Genomic DNA, 26914 nt, shown 5'->3' with positions numbered 1-26914 from the left:
TCTTCAGGCATAATATTTTATTTGCATCTTTTTTCACTTAACTTCAAAGTACTAAACAAGAAATCTCATCCTCCCTTCCTAGTCTATCCTATTACATACATTTGTGTAAAATAATAATAACAGCTGATTCGTTTCCTTACAACTAGAGAAAAATCGACAAAACTTCATACAAATCGTACACTGTATCGTGAGATGCTGAAAGTTTCAGTGAATTCCGAGAAACGCAACTTTGCAATGATAAATAAATTTACAAAAGAGTAGAAAAACGGAAAATGCTTTCATTAGTTGTACACATGAATACAGTTCGTCGGAATTGACTGATGCACCGTTCACCCTCACTGGTAGGATAGTGTAGGATAAGTTGTTTTTCGCACCAATTTCATACGATGGCGTCTAATTGATTCAGTTGGGCGATGTGTTCTTCTTTGGCGTTGATGGTGGCAAATCCATCGTTTTGCAGACCCATCCGGCTATATCGACATCTTCGATTTCCCATTTACGTATCCATGCATGGTTCTGAAAAGTGAAGCGGAAAGGATGCGTTAGTTTTGGGAAAAAGGACTACTTAGTGGTGCATAGCTTTGCTGAGCTTACCAAACGAGAGGCTCAGAATTAAACTGAATTTGAAACTCACCAGTAGCGTTTTGAGATCCGCTCGCTCGTCGGGATTCTTCTTCAGACATATATCGACGAAATCTTTAAATTCGTCGGTAAATATATGGTGTTCCAGCTTAGGTGGTGGTTCGTTGACAATATAGTCGAGCAGTTCGAATATTGCCATTGTTTTCGGTTCTACGGTCGATTTGCTCCCGTCGTCGTTTTTCTTCTCGTCGAAAATTGCTTCGAGGGTTTTGGCATCGGGCGGTGGAATAGGATACATACCGATCGCCATTTCGACTAGCGATAGACCTAGTGACCAGATATCGGATTGAACTGAATAGTGAGTGCCTTGGAGACGTTCGGGCTGGAAAGAAATGATTGTGAAGAATTAGGTTAAATGTGCATATTTTTTTGCAGCAATGTGCGCAGCGATGGTAGACATTTGGAGTTTTTTTGCGTCCCAAGTGGTCGGCTTAAGGGAAGTTTCTAAGTCCATTAAATCTTCTATATCTTTACTAAATAGATGAAGTCTGAAGTGTTACATTTTTATATTCACGTAAAAGCGTGTGCTTATTGAGCATTGTAATTTTGCACAAAAACTATAGCTAAAAATATTTTTTTAAATCTTTTTTAGGAAAATTTGTTTTTGAATGTTTTTTTTCTCAGAAATATGTTTCCACTTCAGATGGCCTATTAGACCTGGTGCCCTAGGTTGTTGCCTAGTTCTCCTGGACCTGTTCTCGATACGCATTAAGAACTACGAGATGCAATGTTTTTTGAGATTTTTTGTTCTACAATTCATTTAAAAATCAATGGTCCGACATTTAGATTATTTTTGAATAGCTTCTCTCTCCTTTCTAATGGACGAAGTTTAACGAATCATAAGCTTGCAAATTCCTGCCAAGGTTTCCAGGCGGTTGCAAAGCCACTTTTGGACCATTTTCAACACCTCTGCTTCTGAGAAAAATTGATGACCTCGCAACACCCTTTAGTCGCATAAATAAATAAAAGCTGTAGGGAGCAAAGTCTACGCTTCTACGTTCTAGTCCTTAAAAAAATAATTTGTTGGCAATTTCAACGGAGTTTTGAGCTACGTATGGACGAGCGTATTGATGTAGCAGTGGCGTTCTTTTCAAAACAGATCTGGATCTACAAAAAACACTCTTACGTGACACAGTATACTCCCCATATTGCATTGGAAGCCTATGATGTATTTCAATCTCTTTTATATCTTCCCTCTAAAGAAATGCATTTGATCCGACGTAACAAAAATGTTGGAATCGGAGCGTCCAAGAATGTGAGGATACAGGGCCATCTTTAAAGGTTTCTGGTAATGTGTTTCTTCTCTTTATATAGTTTTACGAGAATTTTGTGTTCCTGCTCCACTGCCCTTCCTTACACTGTGGAATCCGCTGTATTTCGTAGCCCGAAATCAGGCGGATGATTTGCCACTTTCGGTCTCGTCGTTTCTGATTAATATTTTCTTCCGGTAAGGCCACAACGCAGAGAAGGATTAATGTTAATTAATTTTGCAGAGGTCATTGATGTGGAATGACTTGATCTTGATATTGCTGCGATTCTAGATTTTGGATAAAACAGCGAAGGCTCTTAATACGTCCAACGATATTGAATTTAATGTCACCTTCGGTAGAAACAACGCTACCCTAATATAGAAATTGTTCAGTGTCTTTGAAGTTCTGCACGTTAATTTAGACGTCAAACTGAGGACCTTGGTTATTTATATTTAGTCTGACTCTCCTTACCTCCTCCAAATCTACAGCCGATCTGCCAAGATCTATAAATCAGATACATTCTCTTTCCACGTTGTCGTAAGCCCTTTAGAAATCAGTGAAGAGCAGGTGGAGCGGGCATCTAAACCCGGCGAATTGTTCTACAATGATGTAATCAACACAGGAAGATCCAAAGCGAAAAATGGCCTGGTCTATGTCGAGGCCTCTTAAATGCATTTCGGGACTACTTATTCCATTAGCTTGCTAGAAGAAGGATGCTAACAAACATCTCCATCTTTCACTTCCTAGTAAGGATCACAGATCTAGCCAGGTTTCCCTACTTGAGTGCATTGATGATACAGGTAATTGCGTTTCTGTCTGAAAGATCAGTCTGCATTAGCTATTACGACAGTTTGTCGTTTCATCCATGAGAGGTGAAACTTCGACGGATATTATATGAGTGAGAATCGTGTTTCCTCTCATTGTCATGAATGAGAAAACTATCGTTGACGTAGCATCATCGAAAGGTCTACGTCCTTGCGACGGCATTAATCTTTTTCGGTATATCCTACTTTTGATTGCGGCCCAGTGCTTATGAATATTCTCCGGCGAGAGGCTCAAGAGTCTTAAGAGTCACGAGCGAAGAATATTTCTCACTGTTAAACGACAGATCGACTGAAAAAGGGGCTTGAGCCGAATTTGGGAGGTCACAGCGCATTGATTATGCGCAAAGCCACTATCAAATTGTAGTATCTTTTGAGACCGATGTTAGTGACCTATCCAGAAGACTGTTTCTGAATCTACTATCGATTGCATTATCGGATCGATTTTGTTGGTCAGTCGAAATTTAACTGAATTATGGCATGTCTTCTGCTGGTTCTGCCGCATGCGTCACGATGTTTAGAAGTCTTGCATCCACTCCATAGATCGTTCCTCTAATTCAGGATAAACAGGTTGCCAGTCATCATCTATAACTGCAGTTAGACAGGTTTCGTGTCCTGGCTTAGTGTGGTATTAACTGGCTAACTAGGCAGCTCAATTGGCATTTTACAATTCAAAGACAAACTAACTTTCTGAATATTTGGAAGCCAAAACAGAGCTTGAGCCTTGATTGATTTGTGTTCCCCATAGGTGCTCAGAGGTGGCGGCGAGGAAGATGGGGCGACAACCCTATCGGCCAAACCAAAACCAAGTGGCCGAGGAGAACCTCCATAGTGGTGGCACCGGGAGACGCTGTAATCACTTTGGTTTGCCGGCCGTGATTCAGTAGGCGAATGCTCCAAAGGCCTAATCAGGGTGATCAGATTCGAGTCTGCACGGGGACTCATCTGAAGTGGCAAATTGGTCACGAAACCTTAGCCGGGGTGTACTGGCACCATGGGAACCGGGAAAGCCCCTGGACTCACATACTTCGGGTGAACTCCTGTTGTATGTGAGGACAGCTCGGCTATTTGCGGTTGCCCCCCCCCCCCCCTAGTGGGAGTTTCATGGTGGTTGTGGTTGTGCCCAAGCGAGAAGAGACCTACGGGCCTCGACGTGGTGTTGCGTATCAACACGGGTGCCGTACTCCATAGTTCGGTAGAGATTTAGGTAACTCTTGCATCCACCAGTATGAATGCTAAGCCATGCACTTGGTATAGACTGGTACCGTTGTTGCTTGTCTCAGCGGGGCTCTGATTGTGGTCACAAAATCAATCCGTGTCCTAAGAGGACCATAGGATTAAGTCTCACGACAGGTGCCTACGTAGAACACCGTGGGCTTCACTGTGTTCACCATACAAGGGCCTGTCTGCAACCACTGGACGGATGATTGTTTTGTGAAACTACCAGATTATCTTTAGATTCGCACCCAGGGCAGAGCAGGATGGAGCGTACCACTCCGGTTAGAAGCAACTTCCGGCAGTGTTTCGGCCCAGGAATATTCGGGTGGTGGCACTGGTTGCCTTTTAGCATGCATATTCTAGGTGTTCCCTAAAGCTCAATTTGGTGTCAATTATTATAATAATAATAATAATAATAAATAAAATAAAATAAAATAAAATAAACTCCGCCGAAGCCGGTCCCAAGCCCGGTTGTGAAAGGAGGAGGGATAGATAGCTTCAGTCTGAATGGCTGTACGCCACCGCAGCGTCTCAGGGGGTAGGTGAGGAAAGTGCAGGAACGTTGCAGTCTTGCAGATTACTCACTAAGGAAGCTATCTACACACCTGGCAGCTAGGGATAAAATGCACCACCAAAAAATGAGAAGAAGGAGAAATTTAAGGTCCGGTACGGATAACCGGCGGGAGTCGTCTGACTTGGTGACTGGGTCGGGCTCTCGTAATGGACAGCACGGCGTCGAAACCGCTAGTCGTGGGGCGGTTCGACGTCTAGGCGCCACGACGACCAGGAGCACAGCTCCGCCTGCTGCAGCTGTTTCGCCACAATCTGTGGCGACCACTTCAGCAGGTTCGCGTAGGAAGCGGATGAAATGGACTGAAGAAATGAACCTCTTCATCATCCGCTCCTACTACGAAATAACGGCGGGGGCGGGTACAACATCTTACCGCCCCTTGTTGCACCAGAGATTCGTCGAGCGTTTCCCGCAATTCGCGCACGTGACTGTGCAGCGAGTCGCAGATCAGTACCGCTTTATTACTCGCAGCGACACAATCCCGGCCACCATCAGGGAACGTGTTCGACTTGAAGTCATCGGGGAAACTGGTGACCGAGAGTCGATGGGGGCAGAGGCGGCGGCATCAACAACATCACGCCGCACTGCAGGCAACAGGTTCAGTACTCGCCGAAGCACTCTTCTCCACCGTCCAGCTGAGGTTTCCGCTGAGGTTCGGGACGAATTCCAAAGAGCGTGTATAGAATTCTCGGATATGGATCCTTTGCATAGACCAGGCATTCCCAGGCTCTATGCATCTCCAGCAACTCCGGGAATTCTATCTCAAATCAATGATGAGATTGCATCTCGACTGTGTGCTGATATGTCGCTGCTGCAACTACAATCACTTGTGTATTGTGGTGCAGTTGCGGCTATCAGATTGCACGGTCAGAAGATTCGCTTTCGTGTTATTGGTTTGAGTGACAAAAGAGATCCACCATGGAAAATTCGTCTGGAGCGTCGGCGGGACTCACTAAGGCAGGACATTGCTAGACTGATTCAGATCAGCACTGGCAATGCCAGCCGACGGGTGAGAAACAAAGTGCAGAGGGTTTACCGGAACTATGCCATCCCCTGTGAGACACCCGTTGTTGAAATTCTGGACACACTAAAACAGAAACTTTCTGTCATATGCAGTCGGTTACGACGGTATGGCGAAAGTTATTCCAGACGTGTCCAGAATGCAACATACGCGAGGAACCAGCGGAGCTTTTTCAGATCTCTCAACGAATCCCAACAGAGCGCCCAGACAATACAGTTCTCGGTGACGGAAGCGAAAGAGTATTGGGGTGGACTTTGGGGGTTACCTGCCCAGCATGCTGAGCATGCTGAGTGGATCACCGCCGAAGGCACCCGCCATGTCAATACACCTGGCATGAATTTCGCGGATGTTACCGAAGAGGAAGTTCGAGGAGCCATAAACAGCTCGAAGAACTGGAGGGGCCCAGGTCTGGATCGGGTGCAGAATTTCTGGTATAAGAAATTTACCAGCGTACACAGTCGGTTGGCACGCAGTATAAATGAGGTCATGAGTCGGCCGGAGGAATTTCCACCTTTCCTCACTGCGGGAATTACCTACCTTATCCCTAAGAAGGACACGGTGCAGGACCCCGCAGACACAAGACCGATCACTTGCTTACCAACCCTCTACAAATTCATCACGTCCATTATTAGTGGAAGGATCAATGCGCACCTCGAGACCAACAACATTCTGTCCGAGGAGCAGAAGGGCTGCCGAGTTGGGTCAAGGGGTTGCAAAGAGCAACTCATTATCGACTCGGTAGTTGTAGGACAAGCAACTAGAGGCCAAAGAAACCTCTTCAGTTGCTATATCGATTATGCCAAGGCTTTTGATAGCGTTCCGCATACCTGGCTAATCGACATCCTACATCTGTATCGCATTGATCCGAAACTAATAAAGTTTTTGGCGACAGTCATGGAAGGGTGGCATACCACCTTGTCAGTCCGTACATCTGAGGGTGCTAATACCTCAGAGCCCATCCGTATTCGGAGGGGCATCTTCCAGGGGGATTCATTGAGTCCTCTTTGGTTTTGTATGGCACTGAACCCCCTTTCATGGCTACTGAATGATGCTAGAGGGCATGGTTTTGCAATAAAATATGGCCTACGTGCTAAGTGCGAACTGACACACTTGATGTACCTAGATGACATCAAGCTGTATGCTGGTACTGACAACCATCTTAGAAGTCTGTTGAGAATAATAGACATGTTCAGCCGTGATATTCGGATGGAGTTTGGATTAGACAAATGTCGAATCCAAGCCATCCGCAAAGGTCATCACGAGCCGCATGCCGGACATAGCATTGGTGACCTCCACATCGAAGCTATGACCGAGACAGACTTCTACAAGTACCTAGGAATTCTGCAAGGAACCCATGCTCGAGTTGGTGATCTGAAGGAAGCTCTGCTGTCCGAATTCCTGCGACGTGTAAAGCTGGTGCTGAAATCGCATCTCTCGGGGAAGAATAAAATAAGCGCGTTGAATGTATTCGCTATCCCTTCACTGGCTTATGCATTCGGAATATTGCCGTGGACGAAGACCGATCTGGAAAACGTCCAGCGGCGGATACGGACAACTATGTCCAAATTCCGAATGCATCACCCAAAGTCTGCCGTGGAGCGGATGAACCTGCCTCGTGACATCGGAGGTAGGGGCGTGGTTGACGTGGCGGCACAACATCATCGCCAAGTCGACTCGCTGCGCGCTTATTTTTACAGTAAAGAGCAGGCGAGTCCCTTGCATGCGGCTGTCTGTAAGGCAGACTGTGGACTGACTCCACTTAACTTGAAGGATCGATCTTTCAATCCTCTGAGTGGGGTGAAGTCGGACCAAGAGCGGATCGAGGAATGGAAGTCGAAGGCAATGCACGGTAAACACGTGAATTGTCTTTGGCAGCCATTTGTCGATTTGCATCTGTCGAACAGATGGCTGTGTGCTGGGGAGCTCTTTGCTGAGACGGAGGGGTTCATGTGTGCCATTCAGGATGGCGTGGTCGCCACCCGAGCTTATAAAAAGCTCATCATGAAAGAACGGGTGGAGAACGACCAGTGCAGAATGTGTGGTTCGGCGTTAGAGACGTTGGACCATCTCATTTCTGGCTGTACTGTTATGGCACCGGTGCAATACATCACCAGGCATAATGCTGTATGTAAGGTTATCCATCAAAACCTTGCATACAAGCATGGGCTGATCACGGGGACATGTCCGGTTTACCGATATGAGCCGCAAGCAGTACTTGATAGTTCTGCTTACAGCATGTATTGGGACCGGCAAGTTCTGACTGATCGCCATACCGCACACAACAAGCCTGACGTACTGTTAGTTGACAAGACGGGTCGCTCCGCGTATATTATTGATGTTGCTATCCCCCATAATAGCAACATTGAACGGAAATACGTGGAGAAGAAGGTGAACTATGAACCATTGGCTCGGGAAATCAAAGAAATTTGGCGTCTCGAGCGGGTGGTTGTAGTTCCCATAATATTGTCAGCTACAGGTATTGTACCTAAATCCCTCACGGCTTCCCTTGATGTCCTGGGACTTTCGCACAGTCTGGTTCAAACCATGCAGAAGTACACCATTCTGCATACGTGCTCGATGTTGCGGGGAGTACTGGACGGATTCTCCCACTGACCTACCACCGGCCACCACCACCAGTGCCCCTTTAGTTTTTAAGTAGGTAGGATCGTCCGAGCCTAAATGCTTGGCACTTAGTGCTAGTATTAGGTAAAATCCGGCATCTGCCGAGATTGTGATAACTCGGATAATAATCGTTGGCGCAACAATCCATATTGAATCAGGGCCTTGAAGTGTGTTAGAGCACTTCATTCAAGACCGTAACGGTACACTACAGTACACTGTAGGAGGCAATGTGGTCAGCATTATGCTCGCCCGAGATTATTACCCCGATTTAACTCAGGTACTTATTCACAGCTGAGTCGACTGGTATCCGACGTCAAATCACGATACAAATACCACTGCCACCAGTGAGATTTGAACCGCGACCTTCTGTACGACAGCCTTGTGCTTTAACTACTCAGCTATTCGGACACTCAATTATTACCCCCAGGTATTTGATAGCCGGCTTTGATACGACCTTATATCCACCGACCTCCACTTTCACAGTCTTATTTTTCATGCGGTTCGTTATTAAGACCGCTTCTGTTTTCGAGTCCGCCAAGGCCAGCCCGGCCCTTTCTAGCCAGGACTTTAACGCTCTCATTGTTTCCGTGGCCTGGACCTCTACATCTTATGGGTGTTTTGTTACAACAACCACAGCCCATCAGCAAAGCCGACAATCGTAGTCCCCTCTGGGAAGGAAAGAGCAAACACACCGTTATACATGATATTCCACAACAGGGGACCAAGTACCGATCCCTGTGGTACCCCGGCTATGACAATGTACTTTTGGGGCCCTCATCCGCTCCGTACCAGAGAGTCTTCCCTGAGAGGTAGTTTTCCGCCAAATTCGCTAAGTATCCGGGGACACCTATGTCAGCCAGCACCCCTTTAATTCTATTCCAATTAGCCGAGTTGAATGCCTTTTTAACATCGAGCGCCAACACGGCAGAGCAGCCGCCAGAAATCAGTGCACCTTTTGCTTGGTTTCCTACCATGCTAATTGCGTCCACTGTAGAGCGGGCACGTCGGAAACCAAACTGGCGTTCCGACAAACCATTGCTGACTTCGACGATGGGTAGGAGTCTGTTGTAGGTGACTCTCTCCATCATTTTTTCCATTGTAAGACAGATATGACGCTGGGTTTCCAGGTGGTTTACCGGGTTTTGGATGCAACACCAATTTTTGCTTTTTCCCCTGGACAGGTGTTGGCGAAAAAAGTCGGGCCTAGTCTTCACTGCCAGTTTCAAAGCTCGATTGGGGATACCATCCAAACCTGGGGCCTTGTTGTCATCTATCCTACCACATATTTACCACAGCTCCTCTTCAGTTCCTGAAGGTATTATGCCCTCATTAAGCTGGACAACCATTTGCCTTCCCTTATTTTCGTAGTGATTGAACAGAGTGATAACAATCTGTTTCAGGAGGGTGGACAAATCACCTGGGGTGATCTCCGCAACCTTTTTATTACCACTCTGTGGGCCGCCATTGCCACACAGCTATTTGAAGCAGCTTTTTTTGCTCCTCCGAATGGCTTCTTTTAGGCCTCATGACCGTCCCAACTTCCATAAAAAAATGAGATCGACGTCGCTCCATTGCAAAATACACAGTGAGGGGATCATGCTTTCTCAATCTTGTGCAGATAACGCTAAAAACTTTCATGCCAGCTTAAAAGCTTAGCAATCTTACCATGCTTTCGATATAGCCATGTACTTAAGCTGCCGATGAGTTTGCCTCTAGGCTCTGCCAAGAAAGTTGCCACTCATTTAATGTGCACTGCGGTTCTTTACGAGTATCCACCGCGCTTGCGTTTGTGCATGGCGTTCCTTAGTAAAGAGAGCAACACAAAACACTCTTGCGATCGGCCTCACAGCCAATTCTGAGGCAATTTGTTAGGAAGACGACATGCGAAAAGCTCCTTGTCTCTCCACTCGTGCAAGGCGTATATAGGATTCCCAACGTTTGCTATTGGCCAGCTTAAGACCAAAGCTGATTTTCGCGGAGAGAGTCAATCCAAGGTTTTGACTTTATTATCAACTCACCATTCGACATTTAACACAGGGTAGGGATCCTCTTTATAGTTGGGATAACTTCTTCGGGTTTTTTTTTTCAGTGCAAGGTTAAAGCAATGAGCAGTCATCCATCCGATTACCCATTCCATCAATATGTCAAGTCAGCCTAGCACCTCAAAAAATACCACAAATCAACTGCATAACCCACCAGGCGCGACTCTTCTGGCTTGTGGAATTTTAGCAGAGACTATGGTAGGAAGCGGTCAATAGGTATGACCATAGGATAGATCACTGTTTTACCTTGGGATGTGATCTCAACTCTCCTCTGCCCTTCTAGCATCTCATTGCGCTGGGAATGGTCTCCCATGTAATCCCTTAGTGTCCATAAGAAATGACCCGGCACGCGGAATGCATTTCCGTGAATTTCCCTACTCTAAAACCGAACTGGTTTGGAGATAACACTCTGGCAGCGCGTATGGCTTCAGCAAGTACACTGCTGATGAGCTTTTCGAGCACTTTTCCGGCTGTGTCGTCTGCTCAGGGCTTCCTTTACATTTGCCAATCAGTGCAAGCCTCGCCACCTTCCAGCGGGAAAGAAAAATTCCACCAGCTGATACCTATGCCGGCATAGTATCGAGTTCTGACGCCTTCTTGTTTTTCATAGAGAGAACTATCTCGTCCGATTCTTTCATGGAGAAAAGCGGGCAATCCTCGAATCCTTACATGGTGCTGTCGTCAACCTATACGGAATGTGCAGCGTATAATGCCCGTAAAATGCGGCCGATCTATTACGGCAATAAGTGAACAGGGATTCCACAGACTCCCACTTTTCCGGGTGCCGAGTTTAGATAGATTTACTGCTACGTACGAGTACGAAGACTACTGGGATAATAGAATCCTCGTTTTGACCTCAAGTTCGAAGTGAAGTCTGCCCTTTTTTATGCACAAATGACGACAAAGCAAATAATAATATGAAAACTCAACTACTCACCGACATATAACTCCTCGTCCCGACGAAGGAATTGGCCATTGAGTCGATCAGCTGCCCCGACACTCCGAAATCACAGATTTTTATTTCGCCGCTGCTATTCACCAGAATATTGCTGGGCTTTACATCGCGATGCATGATTGCATGTTTATCCCTCAAATAGCTCAGTCCCTTCAGCACGGCCAGCGTGATCTTCCCGAGCACATTCTCCGGGATGCGGCCGGCTCGTTTCAGGATCAAGTCCAACGAGCCGCCGTCCATATACTCCATGCAAATACTGATCTCGCCGTCGCTATAAAAGGCACCGTAGAAGCCGACAATGTGCGGGAAGTTGCACTCATGCAGGACCTTCAGCTCGCGGATGATCTGCTTCTTGATCGCCGGTTTCACTTCGAGGTGGATCAGCTTACGCGCCATAATAAGTCCTGTCGGGATGTGCCGCACCTTCATCACGACCCCTCCATTACCCGAGCCCAGCTCGCCCAACTTCTCCAGGTCCTCGTCGCTGAGTTCACCAATCTTCTCTTTGAGGCTGAGGAAGACTTTGATCCGCCTTCGTGCTGTGTCGTCCATCTCGAGCTCCTCCAGCGTCTCGGTGAGCGCCTCGATGCTCGTCTTGGGTTTCCCGAGCAAGCTATGTTTTCTTGAATTACTTTAGTGAATTTATGACTAAGCAAAAAACGAGAAAGTTGTAAAAAAGGACAATTACTCTGTTCCCGATGGCGTCTTGAACGGCGGCGTGGGGACCACTTGGTTGCCAACTGTTGGATCCACCGACCCCGGCGGCAGCGTCAAATTTAATTTATTCTTCGACATCGCTCGGCGCGTGCACTACACAGTTCGAGGCGTTTTTTTTCTTCTGCAATTTACTAATCCTATCTTGGCAAGGTTGTTCGCGGCGGATTTCGAGTTTGGACCGCGCGATAGTGGCCGCGGTTCGAGTCGGGGAAGGAAGCGATTCCGATGCAGACAGGTGTGACGGAGGACTTTCGCCAGGCTCGACTGGTTTTCTTCACGGGATAGACACAAGACTGATTGACAATTTTTCCGCAGCCGCGCAAAGTGTCCAAAAAATCAACACCCCACCTCCACCTACGAGAAGCCGAATGACGTCGAGCTGTCAAATGTCGCGGTGGCTTGTCATGGGAAGTCGCAGTTGGGAAGGGAGTCAGTGCCCGTCGAGGGTTGGGATTGTTTGAATTACGGATGGTAAACGGGCGAATCCGTGAATGAAATGCTATATATCAGCGTGAAGTATTCGGTTCTTGAAACAAATGCAAGTGGTCAAATCAGAAATTGCGAACTTGCAATTTTCCTGTAACAATATTTCCACTCCGCACTATAGACCGTATCCAGGCTCCCATCAGCTGTCAAATCGGAGTTTCCCACCACCGTCCGCGGACAGCTGTTCGATTTTGCCCCCAAAAAGCGGAGCCGGGACCGCACACAGCCAACTTCATGGCCAACACAATGTTTTCCGTTGGCGCGTTTTCTCCGTGAACCAGTGACAGTTCCGTGTGGTTTTGTGTATTGAGTGCAGTTTTCGTCCGCAGAAACTACGTAATTAGATGAAACTAAATTCCCGGAGGGAGCCTCGAATTAACTCAAAGTGCCGGCAATATGAAAAGTGTCGAGAAAAACACACCTACGTCGCCGAAAGTCGGCAAAAATCAGAGTGGAAAGAAGTTAGTGCAGGCAAGGCTTCCGTTCAAGGTGATTTCGTCGACGGCGACGGGACCTGGGACCCCGCCATCCATCACCAAGGCGGTGTCATCGAACGAGAGCATTGAGAAAAAGAAGAATGACACCCCGAAGGGCGGGAATATGCCCAAGAAAAGAAAACTTTCGTATAGTGACGATAGCGATATCAGAGGTCCGAAGAAGGTAGCCTGCAAGGATGTGGAGAGCGATTCGAAGGAGAACGAGGTCGTTGTCCTGTCCGATGATGAGGACAAGGGAGCTGGTCATGATGGGGAGCAGAAATCGATGACTATTTCTACCTGCGAGAGCTTGAATCCATTTGTGCGCTTGGAAAACATCGATGTGATGATCAACAGCCTCAAGAACGATCGCACGGGGAGGATTATCCTGTCGCCACGGACCCCGAAGCAACAAAAGAAAAACGTTCCCAAGGTGAGTGTGCAAGTTTCATGAGGGCTGATTGGGTAAAATTGTGCAATCTTGATTGATGTGAGATTCTAGGGGCGAAAATGATAACGAACTTTCTCTGATAGTGCGAGTCACTGATGAGTTGACTAACAGATTCACAGTCGCGGTACTTAAGGAATGCTGCAAAATTAGCTGTTCTTGTATCTTTTGGAGAGTAGCTCGTCGATTAAATGTAAAAGAAACTTCATCAAGGGGTTTCGTATTGGGATTAGACCCGGTAATGGAGTGTCTTCCAATTAGTTCCAGATACTTCAGTGTCTACGGATTTTTTGATGAATTCTAGTCACTCAATAATTTTGTAATATTGGTCTGAAATAGATTTAAAAGCAAAATATCTGAGGTACCTCCCCCATTCAAGACAAATTCCGTCCGTCCGTCCGTTATCAATTGGAGGCTAACCTACCCAACATTAAGGGGATCGAGACTACTGGATTATCTAGTAAGAACCGATCTCCAGATCCTTAATAAAGGTAATGAACCCCTGTGGTCAGGCGGGAGGTCATCGACATCACGGTGGCATACCCTGACATTGCGGCTCTGGTTAGACAGTGGAGAGTGTCAATATCACACTCTCGGATCGCAGACGCATTGATTTCCTAATTGGGCGACGTATAAAATACAATTGAACGCCTGAGTCATGATCCCTGGGAAGCGCTTCAGATCCATCCCTAGAATTGAGAAGACAACCCAGATGATCACAACTAACATTCGAAAAGCTGTCCACTCAACACGCTAAAGAAGGGTAAAACACCATAGTGGATCTCGGATTTGGCAAAACAGAGGAGAACGACAAGGATGCTCCTCAATCGTACCCTGGAGTGTGAATCAGTTGCTGGCTGGAATCGCTATAAAGAGCCACAGAAGGCTCTAAAGAAGAGCATAAGATCGGCTAAACGATAATCATGGAGACGCCTTTGCGAAGAGATTACTCTCTTGAAGCTACCTCAAAGTTGAAGCGGATTCTTGTTAAAGAACGTAGTCAGAAACTGAGTTATTTACGTTTATAGAACGGGAGGTACCTAGAAAGCGATGAAGAAACGGCAAACCATTTGCTTGAAGGGCACTTCCCAGGCAGCATCCTAAATCCAGGGCCGACAGGTGCATACAGCCCTCAACCGAGAGATTGGAATCTGGCATGCAAAGAAGTATCACTGGAGTGAGTAAAATGGGCATTTAACTCCTTCCATAGATACAAGTCTCCAGGTCTGGATATCATCATTCCTACGCTAGTAATAGAGAAAATGGATGCCCTGGATCTACACATTCGGAATATATATCGTGCATGCCTAGCATACGCTTATATTCCAATTAACTGTCGTGATGTGAAAGAGATATTTATTCCCAAAGCAGGAAGACCCACCTACACGCAAAAAGTTTCCGACCGATCAGTCTACTTCAAATATGGCTCATTCGCGGCAATTTGTGATGCAGCAAGACAGCATGAAATCGAACCGCGACTAATCAGTTGGATCCTTCACATGCTAAAGTGGAGAAAAATCCACATATTGGTCGACCAGAAGTCTATCGAAGCAGGATGTCTTAGGGGTTACCCACAGGGAGGGGTTCTCTCTCCGCTGTATGGCTATTGGTAATGGATACCCTGCTGTGGCTCCTGGAGGACAAAAAAGTCTTCACGTAAGCATTTGCAGAGGATCTAGCCGTAATAATTACCGGCAAGTTTGCGGACACAGTATGTGACCGCTTGAATGCAACTCTGCATGAAATCCAGAGTTGGTGCCTCCGCAATGGACTCACGGTGAACGCTAGGAAGGCTGGACTAGTTATGTTCACTAGGAACGTCAGGTGGGGCGGCTACACGCTAACCACCTTAACAGGGACGGGAATCCAGCTGGTACAAATAGTCAAGTATTTAAGAGTACATTTCGACTCTAAGTTAACGCAGAAGCACCATATCCAGGAATAATATGAGAAATCCTGCAGATTGTTCTGGTGCTGTAGGAATGCGATAGGTTGGACCTGGGGACTTTCATCAAAACGGATACACCACCATTGGAGCGTGGAAAGGCGGCCAATCACACGGTCATGCGTCTATCTGGAAATTCCTTGACAAACATCCGGTAGCTCTGATGCCGGCCGATCATATGGTTTCCAGATTCGTCTTTGAAAAGACACACACTGTTGTAATCACCAAAAGAGAAGAATGGTCGATAAATGGCCATGAGTCTTTTCAGATTACGGACTTAATAACCTTCAGCGACGGGTCAGTCATGGAGGGCGGACGCAAGGGTGTTCTCGGGGAATCCGATTATGGAACTGGCTCCCTCGGAAAAATGATAACCATATTCCAGGCGGAGATATATGCCATTTCATTGGCAGCCGAAGAATGTCTGCGACAAAAATGGAGGGGTCGCACCATTCGAATCAGTTCCGACAGTCAGGCGGCATCATCAGCACTAAACAGCAATGACCTATCAACCCAGTTGGTGTGGAGTTGCCATCAGGTGCTGCTGAAACTTGGCCGACTGAACGAAACATTCCGAGACCCCAAACATCGCTGATAATGAAGAAGGCTGACAAACTGGCTTGCCGAGGGTCTGGATCCACAATGGTGGGCCCAGAACCAGCTTTTGCATTTGGCAATCCACTGTCAAGTCTATTCTGAAGGGTGAAATTACGAGGATTCACGCAGCCGAGTGGAGAAATTTGAACTTTTGTCGGCAGAGGAAATTCCTTGGGAAAGAACCTGGGGTCACCAGAGCGGCATTTTTGTTGCCCTTTAGAAGTGGGACATGAAGACCCTAGTAGGGCTTTTAACCGAACACTGCTCTTTAAACTATCACATGGAAAAGATTGGGGTGCTGGTTTCGGTTATATTCAGCTAATGTAAGGAGGAGAAGAAGACGGCTCTGCATTTTTATGCAGGTGCCCAGCCTCTTCACATCTCAGACGAAGACACATTGGTAAGGTTTTCTTCAATGAAAAGTCTGCACACTCTTTTCCTCTCGAGAATGTTCTCAGATTAGCTGAAGCCTGCGAACGACGTATGGGGGAAGCCATTGAATAGGCGATTTACAGGGATAGTACAATGGGCCTAACAATGGCCTAAGTGCTCGGAGCTACGACTTCCTCCAGTAAACTAGACTAACTAACCCAGGGCACCATCAATTCTCAAACAAAAAGTTAACATCTGTTGTCATCGTACAGATCTTCCTTGAGATTCGGCATGCGAAAATTCGGGTGTAGTCTTGAAGTGGATTTTTAGACACGCTGAAATAACCTCTTTGGGTACGCCTTGTTGTACTATATAAATTTGCTAATTACCGTTGAATTTTGGTGTCCGAATGGCTCCGTGCTTAGAGCACAAGGCTGTCGTACGGAGGGTCGCGGTTCAAATCTCACTCATGGCAGGCAGATTTGTTTCGTGATTTGACGTCAGATACCAGTCGAATCAGTTTTGAATGAGTACCTGAGTCAAATGAGGGTAATAATCTCGGGCGAGCGCAATGCTGACCACATTGCCTCCTACAGGATACTGTAATCCTATAGTGTACCGTTACGGTCTTGAATGAAGTGCTCTAATACATTTCAAGGCCCTGATCCAATTGGATTGTTGCGCTAACGATTATTATTATAAATTTTGCCTGAATATAAGAGACCGCTTCGAATAGGTCAGTTCACGTTACGGTGTGCTGTTTTAATGCTACAAACTTCCAAGACTGCGAGTACTAGGGAAAGGATAAAGGGGGGGGGGCGAAATCTAGCCGTCACAGATCTTCAGAGGTAGCCCGTGACATCCACGAACGACAGCAGCTCCCCCATCATACAGCCAGGCCAGAAATTTTGGGAGTTTCCCAAAGAATTGTTTACCTAGTGTCCGCAGCCTGACTCTGATAGGGATGGGTAATCGATAATGGTTGAATGTCATGGACAACGCCCTATGTAAACCACTGTAATCCTGTTCGTTCCTGGGCTTAGCGCAGGGGTTGAACCTTCTCCATCTGAAATAAGTGGCTGTCCAATAGTATAAGCATATTCGACACTTCACAGTCGCCAGCGGGTTTCAGATTGGCACCCCGTCTGATTAATCCTACCCATTTTCCCCTATGTTCCTTTAACCGGGGACCCAGAGGAGGGTGAGTCTGAGAATTTCGTCCAGAGTGTGCAGCATTTATCTCCGTCCACCAGACTGAAAGATGTTGCCACTGAGTACAAAGCCTTAATTTTACGTACGTATTCCTCCCAACTAGTCCGAGCAAGAAAAGGCATTTAATGTCGTTAAAAAAATGATCGCGTGGAATGTTAGGGCGTTCAAATCGGTCGACGCGGTATGACGAGCCCCGGTCCCGTCTAGAAGCAGCAGCAAGGGCTCTTAACACATGGACAGCGTCAGGACATAAGCAAGTCTGAGCCAAGCAAATCAGTGTTTGCACGCTAAATAATGTTACCTTCACTGAAAAAACGAAGGAACTCTCAGGGAGCTCTTAGAGAGCTTCATCAATCGAGATACTTGGCTAGGGGATGAAGATATCTAAATCAAGACCCACAAGAAAAAAAATGCCTCTATCATAAGTTTCTCCACGATGAAACGCTGGTCATTTTGGCAAATTTACAAGAATTTCAACCAGAAAGTATAGAAAGCGTTCGCTGTCACCCGAGCGGTCCATGACAAATATCTTTACGACAAACGGGGCACTTGGGATGGCGTGGGAGATCTGTATCGTTTTGTCAAAAGCCGACTCCAAAGCACACAGGATATCCAAAATTTCTGTTGCATTAATGACAAGAATGGTACTTTACATACCGACTAACTGGAATTTGTACAATTCCACCTGTCAACGCCACACGATTGAGGAAACAAACGAATCAAATCGGGGAACCAACAGGATTTGACTACATCACAGCTGAGCTCTCAATTGGGTTATTGAGGAGGGTAGAACACCATCCGATTAGCAAGAAATACATGACTGTTCGAATATGGAAAAAGGAAAGCAGTCCAGGAGAATGCTCAATTTTTGATCCAATCCGGTTTCTGTCCCATATCATGAACGCATTCTTGATCACAGTTTTCGCGATATCATTCAAATAATCGTGAATTAAGAAGGGCTTGTCAAGAACTGCGGAGCTGCTGATGTAATACACCTTCGCGGTTACTCATGGAGAAACATCGTGGCAAGTGCCGCCTTCTCCACATTGTATTTCTGGATCTAGAGAAGGCGTATGACCGGGAGCTATGCCGGGCATAAATTTTGCGGAAGTTAACGAAGAGGAGGTTTAATGAGCCATAAACAGTGCGAAGAACTGGAGGGGTCCTGGTCTGGATCAGGCTGCAGAATTTCGGGTATAAAAGGTTTACCCAGTATACATGGTCAGTTGGCACACAGCATAAACCAAGTTATTAGTCGGGATGAGGAATTTCTACCTTTCCTCATTGCGGGAATTACCTAACTTGTCCCTAGAAAGGACACGGTGATGCAGAAGAAGCAGAAGAGTGTAGAGCCGAGTTGGGTGAAGGAGTTGTAAAGAGCAACTCATCGACTTGGTAGTTGTAGAACAAGCAACTAGAGGTCAAAGACATCACTTTAGTTGGTATATGGATTACGCTAGAGCTTTTGACAGCATCCTAGATACCTGGCTAATCGATGTTCTACATTTGTATCGCATTGTTTCCAAACTAATAAAGTTTTTGGCGGGAGTCATGGAAGGATGGTATACCACCTTATCAGTGTATTCATCTGAGAATTCCAACACCTCGGGGTCTATCCGTATACGGAGGCACATCTTTCAAGGGGATTCGTTGAGTCCCGTGTGTCCGTCGGTATTTACCAAGGAAGCGTACTACACTCCTCTTTGTTCTTGTTATGGACACTGTCACAAGGAACATCCTACGTTTGACGCCCTACACACTACTCTATACGGATGATGTGTTAGAGCACTTCATTCAAGATCGTAACGGTGTACTACAGTACATTGTAGGTGGCAATGTGGCTAGCATTGCGCTCGCACAAGATTATTGCCCTGATATGACTCAGGTACTCATTCACAGCTGAGTCAACTGGTATCCGACATCCAAACATGATAACAAATCCCACCAAGACCAGTGAGATTTGAATGGCGACCTTCCGCTACGACAGCCCAGCGCTCTAACCACTTGAGCCATCCGGACACTATTCTTTTGAATGCTGTGCTTTATTAAGACTGTTCGAAGCAGAAGTAAATCTGGAGTCCACTTAGAGCCAACAAAAGACGTGTCCCCTTATTCAGGGAGTTAGTTTTAGACAGGATAGAGATCGCGATATCGAGAAGAGAAAGAAAATTGCTATGAGGAATTTAATACGGTCCAACTGACGTTTCCTAAAGGTTACATTGTGAAAGTGAAGAGGGATCTGGAACGCTAAGGCATGCTTCGGTAATATATTACTTCAGCATGCGATTTGCCTTTCAGACTTGGATGGGCAACAACTTGCATTCTACATTGCAAGCTGGCTTGACCCGCGACTATCCGCCGGTGACCATTATCTTATTACATGTTCTTGTTCAGAGATATCCACGAACTCCAACAGCTGTTACTCTCTTATATGGTCCCTAATCCGTTACGGTAACGGGGCCTCGTCGTCAGCAAGCACTTTTCTGTTGCATTCTGGCTACAAGCTCATCCTATCATTTGTTGCTATCACTATCTGCCGTAAGGCTGGTGTAGCAGTCTTTAATATTAAAGTGAACTGGGATCTATTCTTTCATGATATCTGGTTTTCCATATTACTACCAGATATTCATAATGTTGAGTATAATTGCACCGTAGGTGACTGAGACTACTCGTATGGGAGCAGCTGCCCCTCTCATTTGGATATAGTATGAGCGTCCAATATGGAGGTGCAGCTACATTTCACTAAAGGTAGCACGATGTCCTCCGACCTCTTAATTCAAGATCAAATAGAGGTAAGAAAGAAGATAAGGAGTAGCGTGAGAGTGTGAAATGAGAATACTCCTGATGGAGCGAGACTTTCCCTGATGTACTTTGTACTTCAAAGTCAGTGAGGGGCTGGTCGTTCCAAGGTGGGCATCCTTGTATTCGTCGGATCAGTCAGGACTACCTACAAGGCACCCTATAGACTGGATGACAAATACCGATCTATCAGATCAGAAACAAAGGTAAGGAGAAGAGGAGTAGTATGGAAAGTATGACATGAGAATGCTTCTGCTGGAGCGAGACTTTCCCTGATGTACTTTATACTTTAAAGTCAGTGAGGGGCTGGTCGCTCCTAATGGGCATCCTTGTATTCGTCGGATCAGCCAGGAAATACCTACAAGGCAACCCTATGGCTGGATGACAAATGACAAAGATTATGAGCTTTTCGGATAATCGTGGGGAAGTTGAAGCCTATTGAGAGGGGAGAAATTTTAAGCACATTTGCACGAAACGGCAAGGACTGCATGTCGCGGGGTTTTTTAATTGATTGTCTAGTTAGCGATACTTTAGCTATCGATTTATCATCAGCACGAATGGCATTACTTCACCATCACCACCTCTCGCAATTCATAAATGCCCTCATTTTGGACGGGGTCAAAGCGAGTCATGCAAGGAATTATTCTTGAAAACTAACCCCGTTTTCTGGTAGCAAGTGGTTGAACTGAGTCTGCAGAGATTAAATATTTAATAATCAATTTTATTTTTCATTTAGTACTTTGCTAACTCCTCATTCTTAGTACTAAAATTTACCCGTAGTTTTAGAAGTGATACCTTATGAAAATACATTTCCAGGTAAATGGAGAAACACCAAAAAATTCTAGCAAATTCCTCATAAAATTGCCACTAACTTCTCAAAAAAAGAAACGAAAACAAATTCAAAACGATGATGCATGCGATAGTGGAAGTGACTTAGAAATTATTGAATCAAATCCAGAAAAGAAACTCAAATCTAATGATGGTTCCGAGGTGGCCAAATTCGATAAAGAAAAATCGAAAAAACTTGACAAAAGTTTGGAAAACAAAAGCAGTGCCAAAGGAGCGGATAACAACGGGGTGAACTCCCCGAAACCAATGGGTAATGCGAACATGTTGGAAAAAATGTTGTACAAAAAGTCAAGCGAAAATGATTCGGAAGAAAAGTCCTCAAAAAATGATGACACCGAGTTAAATAAATCAGTGCCAGAGGTTGATGAGGTTATAGATTTGGATGAAGAGGAAGCTGCCAAAAATAGTGCCGGAGACAAGGAGGGGTCGAAGGACGAGGCTGACGAGCTGAGCGACAAATCAAATAATGGAAAGGATGAAAGTTCTGGCGAAAATTTAACCGAATGCAGTGAAAAAGTGAGTAAGGATGACGAACCTGCAGAGAGCAAGCAAGAAGAAACACCTAAAAAAGAAATAACTGAGGATATTCACGAAGATATTGAAAGTTCGAAGAAATCTCGTAGAACACTTGAAAGAAAAGCACGTAGTCCTCCGGTGGCCAAAGAAGATCAGAACAAAGAATCTGAATCAGAAATTAAAGCTGCGTCAGACGCTGAGAAAGTAGCAAATAAGGAAGAGCAGAATGAAAATCGCAATTCAATTTCCTTTAGTGACAGTGATGATTCTGGTGCATCTAAATCCGGATCTGGCAAAGAAAAGGATTCAGATAAAGATAAGGATTCCAAGGATTCTAACTGCCACACGCCGCGACAGAGAAAATCGCTACCGTCCGTTGGGTCTGAAAAGAAAAGTCTTGAAAAACAAAAAGCAAAGGAAGAACGCGAACGCAAAATTCAAGAGGAGAAGCTTCAAAGACAACGAGAAAAAGATGAGAAGGAACGTCAGCGTAAAAAAGAGAAAGAAGAAAAAGAGGAGCAGAGGCGAAAAGAACGAGAAGAAAAAGAGGAACAACGTCGAAAGGAGCGTGAAGAGAAAGAAGAACAACGCCGAAAAGAAAAAGAGGAAAAAGAAGAGCAAAAGCGAAAAGAAAAGGAAGAAAAGGAGAAGAAACGTCTGGCCGAGCTTGAAATGAAAAACGAAGAGCGTCGCAAAAAAGAAGAAGCAAAAGAGGAGGAACGCCGTAAGAAAGAAGACGAGCGACGAAAAAAGGAGCTCGAAAAGGAAGAAGCGGAGAACAAGAAAAAGAAAGCAGCCGAAGCTTTCACGAAGTTTTTCATTTCGGCGAAACCGGTTGAAAAGTCCGATGATCGTTTGTCAGTGGACTCAGACGTTCATCCTGTTCAAACCAACTTTATGCCGTTCCGTGTCAAAGATCATATGAAACTGGCACCTCTGCATCGGAAAATGTTAGCAAGGAATGAAAAGGAAACTCTCGAACAAATTTTAGAAAAGGATGAAGTCGAGTCTAAGGAGAATCTCTATCTAGGCTGCTTGAAGTCTGGTAAAATCACACCAGGAAAGGATACAAGGACACTGGGTGTGGAGGACGATAGCAGTGACGAAGTTGTCATTGTTGGTAAGTTGGTTTGAGTTTTTTTCATGAATTGTAGGTCCTAAGTGGCTTTCTTGCAGAGGATGAGTTAAAAGACGCTGGTCTCGAAATAGATGATGAGAAAAAAACCGTTCAGAAGTTTCGCGCTAAATATTTCTTATTTCACGAGAATGTTCGACCACCATATCGAGGTACTTGGAGGAAGAAAAGTGCAGTCGTCGGCCCGAGAAGGCCCTTCGCTACGGACAAGGTAAGGCAATCTTTTGTATATAGAAGAGTAACAGTTAGTTGGAGATTCGTGTTGTCGCTCTTAGGATACCTTCGATTACGAGGTCGACTCAGATGACGAATGGGAAGAAGAGGAGCCGGGCGAGTCGTTGGAGAAAGAGTCTGAAGATGAAAAGGAATCAGAAGATGAGTATGAAGTTGACAATGACTTTTTCGTTCCTCATGGGCATCTTAGTGATGAAGAGCTTCAAAACGAAGACGAACTAGAGGAGGACAACAGCCCAGAGACTCAAAAAGCTAAGCTTAAAATCCTGCAACAACAATTTGCACAAGAAATGAAAAAGAAAACGGAAAAGATTAAGCCTCGTTTGGTAGGCGTTGTGTGGGCCGACGAGAATGGAAACCAGCCTGAATCATGTCCGAGTATTGTCTGGCAATCGTTACTGAAACGTGCAATGATCTTTACAAATCCTATTATCCTGACGGAGCCGGAACCTTCGCCGAATGACTCTGCCACCACTGTACAAAAGGAAAAGGTGAAAGTCAAACTCCCGGAGGATCTGATATGTGATCTAATACGCCTTGTTCATGCCAATCGACACAGTAAAAAGTTTTTGATTCGCGAGTTTCAAGCCTATTTGACTGAAAAATTTGGAAAAGATGAATCCTTTCCAAACTATTCGAAGACGACGATTCAAAAAAAGATCGAAAAACTAGCGAAGTGGATTTTGGTTGAAGATGAGGTGCGAAAGAAGAAAAAACTATGCTGGATGGTTAGCGAAGAGATGTTGAAGCGTTATGGGTTGGAAAGTATGGACCGAAAGAACAAATGGAAATACGTCTTGCAACCGCAGTCACATGCAATTGAACCTGTCGTGAACCAGGATGAGGAATCTGTGCATGAAGAGGTCGCAGAAGTGACTGATCCAAAGGTGAAAACCCCCGCTGTAATAACGAAATTCACTAAGATATTGTCCGATTTAGAGAAGGCCAAGCAATTTGATAAAGTGACTACTCCTGCGTCGACAGAAAAGAAGGCTCCTTCCGAATCAAACAACTCCCGCGTGCCACCAACTGCTCCATCGAAAGACTCAACAAAAGAACCAACGGTTCCCGCTCCTAAGCCTGCAAATAACTCCACAACTAAGAAACGAGTCCCGCTCTTGATGTCAGTGCCTCGAGGCCAGAAGGTAAATGAGAGCACAAAGAAAGATTTGATTAGTAAATTTTTGAAGAAAGACCCAAAGGACGAAAAAACAAAATCAGAAAACTCCACTACATCGCAAGCAAACTCAGACAAGGAGTCCACCGAAAAAACCACTAAAACGACCACAACTCCTAAGAAAAAGCCAAACTCAGACAGAGTTATCGAAGTTTTTTCATCTCCCGAAAGTGAAAAATCGTTATCCTCAACACCCAAACCTGTAACAGCAGCGACAAGTTCCCCGCAGCAAGCAACGCCGAAAGTCAAAAAGCGAGTTCCACTCCTTATTTCAGTTGCACGAGGCGAAAAAATATCAGAAAGTCAGAAGAAAGATTTAGTCAATAATTTCCTGAAGAAAAATCAAACAGATGTGGCGAAGGATTCGAATAAAAGCACGGAAAAGTCTGATGATTCCAAACCAGTTTCCAGTGGAGATGGAAAAACCGCGAACACCGATGCAGTGGTGTCTATGGAGGTCGATCCACCCTCGGAGGTAGTAGAAATAATTGATTAGCCGAAGAATTGTTGGAAGAACCTTGTTCAGTGTTAGAGGTAAGTTCACGTTCAAAATTTCTCCTTTTGTTCTCTCGATTGTATTTCAAAACGAAAAAGGGGCTCCTCTGATAGTTTTGATCAAATTTGAATATTTATGGAGTCTTTTTGCTTGATATTCTCTCAACAGTTTCATCCGCGGTCATATTCGTTCAGCGTAGATCAAGGAATAGCCTGGAAGCTATTCTGGTTATGTAGAAAGGGACATTTTCAACGGACCACATGTCTGGGCTGCAGATGTCATCATGTCCGCGTTACTATTTTATATTCGTATGTGTGCTAGGGGATACCGTTCTTCTCTCATCTGATTCGCTTTATTTTAAGCCATAGAGTTGTAAATTGTTCGTTTACTTATTAGGAAATGAATTACGTCTAAGTTACACAATATAACGTAAAGTTAATATTATTTTTATTTAAATGTGGTAGAAGATGGATGCTAGTAAGTAGTTTGTATTACAAATAAAAAAAAATGATATTTTATTGGATATCGTTAGTAGTTTGTTCTTGACAGCCATCCCGGTCCAACCCTTTGTTTTGCTTAGTGTCTGTATCCGTAGGGGTTGACGTTTTTTTTAGGGAGTAGGGTAAGTGAATGCGTTCACGTACAGAGTGTTGGACTCCCGCAACAGCACGCCGCCGGAATACCAACACTTTCCTGTCATCAGAGAACTAGCCTGGAACCGTTTGACATATTACTTTGGGCTAGTCCTCCCGCTCTCCCGGCTTTGGGAGCCTTCAAGTTAGGGAATTCCTTTCACCAACGGGAGGGAAGGGGAGGAAGGGAGTTGTCAGTTCAAGGAATCCCTTACTGTCCGATCCCTCCGTCGGTGGAGTTCAATTTTCTTCGCAATAAGAAGAGCCCGAACATAATGCGCAAAACGATTCCAACTGCCAGCGCTCTTGAACATCTCTCTGACAATGTTGTCTGGAGGGAGCTCCCCTGTATCGGCATAAAGCTGCTGACGAAAGCCGTCCCATCTCTCGCAAGAGAAAAAGGTGTGTTCAGCGTCGTCCGCCACATTGCCGAACACACAATGAGGAGATCGCGCCTTCCCACCCCTGTGTAGGTAAGACTGAAAACTTCCATGCTCGCTTAGAAGTTGGATAAGGAAGTTAAGTCCTTGGGGTTTTAACGTAGGTACCTGTCGTGGAGACTTAATCCTACGGTCTTCTTAAGGCATGGATTGATTTTGGGACCACAATCAGAGCTCCGCTGTGACAAGCAACAACGGTACCAGTCTATACCAAGTGCATGGCTTAGCATTCATACTGGTGGATGCAAGACCTGCCTAAATCTCTACCGAACTTAGGAGTACGGCACCCGTGTTGAAACGTAACACCACGCCGAGGCCCGAAGGTCTCTTCTCGCTTGAGCACAGCCACAGCCCCCATGAAGCTCCCACTAGGGGGCCAACCGCAAACAACCGAGCTGTACTCATATATGACAGGAATTCTCCCGAAGTATATGAGTCCAGAGGCTACCCCGGTTCCCATGGTACCAGTATACCCTTGGTAAGGTTTCGTGACCGAAGCCACTTGAGATGAGTCCCCGTGCAGACTCGGGTCTGATCGCCCTAATTAAGCCTTGGAGCATTCGCCTACTGCATCACGGCCCGCAAGCCAATGCGATACAGCGTTTTCCGGTGCCATCACGTGGAGGTTCTCCTCGGCCACTTGGTTTTGGTTCAGCCGACAGGGTTGCCGCCACCTCTAAGCACCAGGGTAAGGAAGTAATCAATCTCATATCGATGAGCCGCGTAGTCCATCTGCCCCTTGGCTCATTTTGCCAAGAAAGTTACCACTCGGTAAGGGTGCGTTGATGTTCTTCACGGGGAACCAGCTCCATTAAGTTTTCGCCCTTATGGCGATAATAGCTTCACGCTCTTTGAAAAGGAGGGCAACGGGGACCACTCCCGCGATCACCATCACAGCCGGTTCGGAGACTGCGATAAGCAGACGTCATTCGCAAAACTCCCCGCCTCTGAATTGAAAAAGGCGTTGAAGATGCGCGCCATAGAGCAGAACCGACTGGGTTGCTCCCATAAGGAGACGTCTCCTAGTAGATATAGGGCCCTCGATATTCGCCATTAGCCGACTCCAGTTACAGCCGTGTCCGCTGCTGCTTTTATTTGTTCGAAGAAGCTCATATTCGAGTCGAGCATTAAACCAAGGTATTTAACCGTTGGTTTTGACTCTATAGTCAACTCGTCGATCTCTCAGATAGTCCCTCAATATCCGCAAAAATAGCTTGGCACGTGAAATCACTTTTCTAGCG

General features: G+C 45.7%; 2 protein-coding genes across 4 annotated transcripts; one reads left to right on the top strand and one right to left on the bottom strand.

Moving 5' to 3' along the window:
- On the bottom strand, positions 1-12458 carry LOC119654220 (dual specificity mitogen-activated protein kinase kinase dSOR1). 3 transcript variants are annotated; one of them, XM_038059433.1, is made up of 4 exons: positions 11831-12458; positions 11125-11773; positions 635-964; positions 1-516 (listed from the first exon to the last, which is right to left on the bottom strand). In XM_038059433.1, exons 1-4 carry the CDS (start codon positions 11935-11937, stop codon positions 403-405), a joined length of 1200 nt encoding a protein of 399 aa, XP_037915361.1. In that variant the 5' UTR covers positions 11938-12458; the 3' UTR covers positions 1-402. The 3 variants fall into 3 exon arrangements, with proteins under 3 accessions (XP_037915361.1, XP_037915362.1, XP_037915364.1); XM_038059434.1 differs by having other exon boundaries at positions 11125-11764; XM_038059436.1 differs by having other exon boundaries at positions 11125-11755.
- A 160-nt stretch (positions 12459-12618) lies between these two features.
- On the top strand, positions 12619-25124 carry LOC119654219 (chromatin assembly factor 1 subunit A). Its single transcript, XM_038059432.1, has 5 exons — positions 12619-13254; positions 21011-22679; positions 22736-22905; positions 22970-24639; positions 24770-25124. The coding sequence occupies exons 1-4, from the start codon at positions 12742-12744 to the stop codon at positions 24599-24601; spliced, it is 3984 nt and encodes a 1327-aa protein (XP_037915360.1). The 5' UTR covers positions 12619-12741; the 3' UTR covers positions 24602-24639; positions 24770-25124.
- Positions 25125-26914: the final 1790 nt, after the last annotated feature.

The sequence above is a fragment of the Hermetia illucens genome, chromosome 4 (genome assembly GCF_905115235.1).
Source record: "Hermetia illucens chromosome 4, iHerIll2.2.curated.20191125, whole genome shotgun sequence".
Classification (NCBI taxonomy): Eukaryota; Metazoa; Arthropoda; class Insecta; order Diptera; family Stratiomyidae; genus Hermetia; species Hermetia illucens.
The sequence above is the reverse complement of the archived record's forward strand: the minus strand, read 5'-3'. Positions and strand labels throughout refer to the sequence as shown.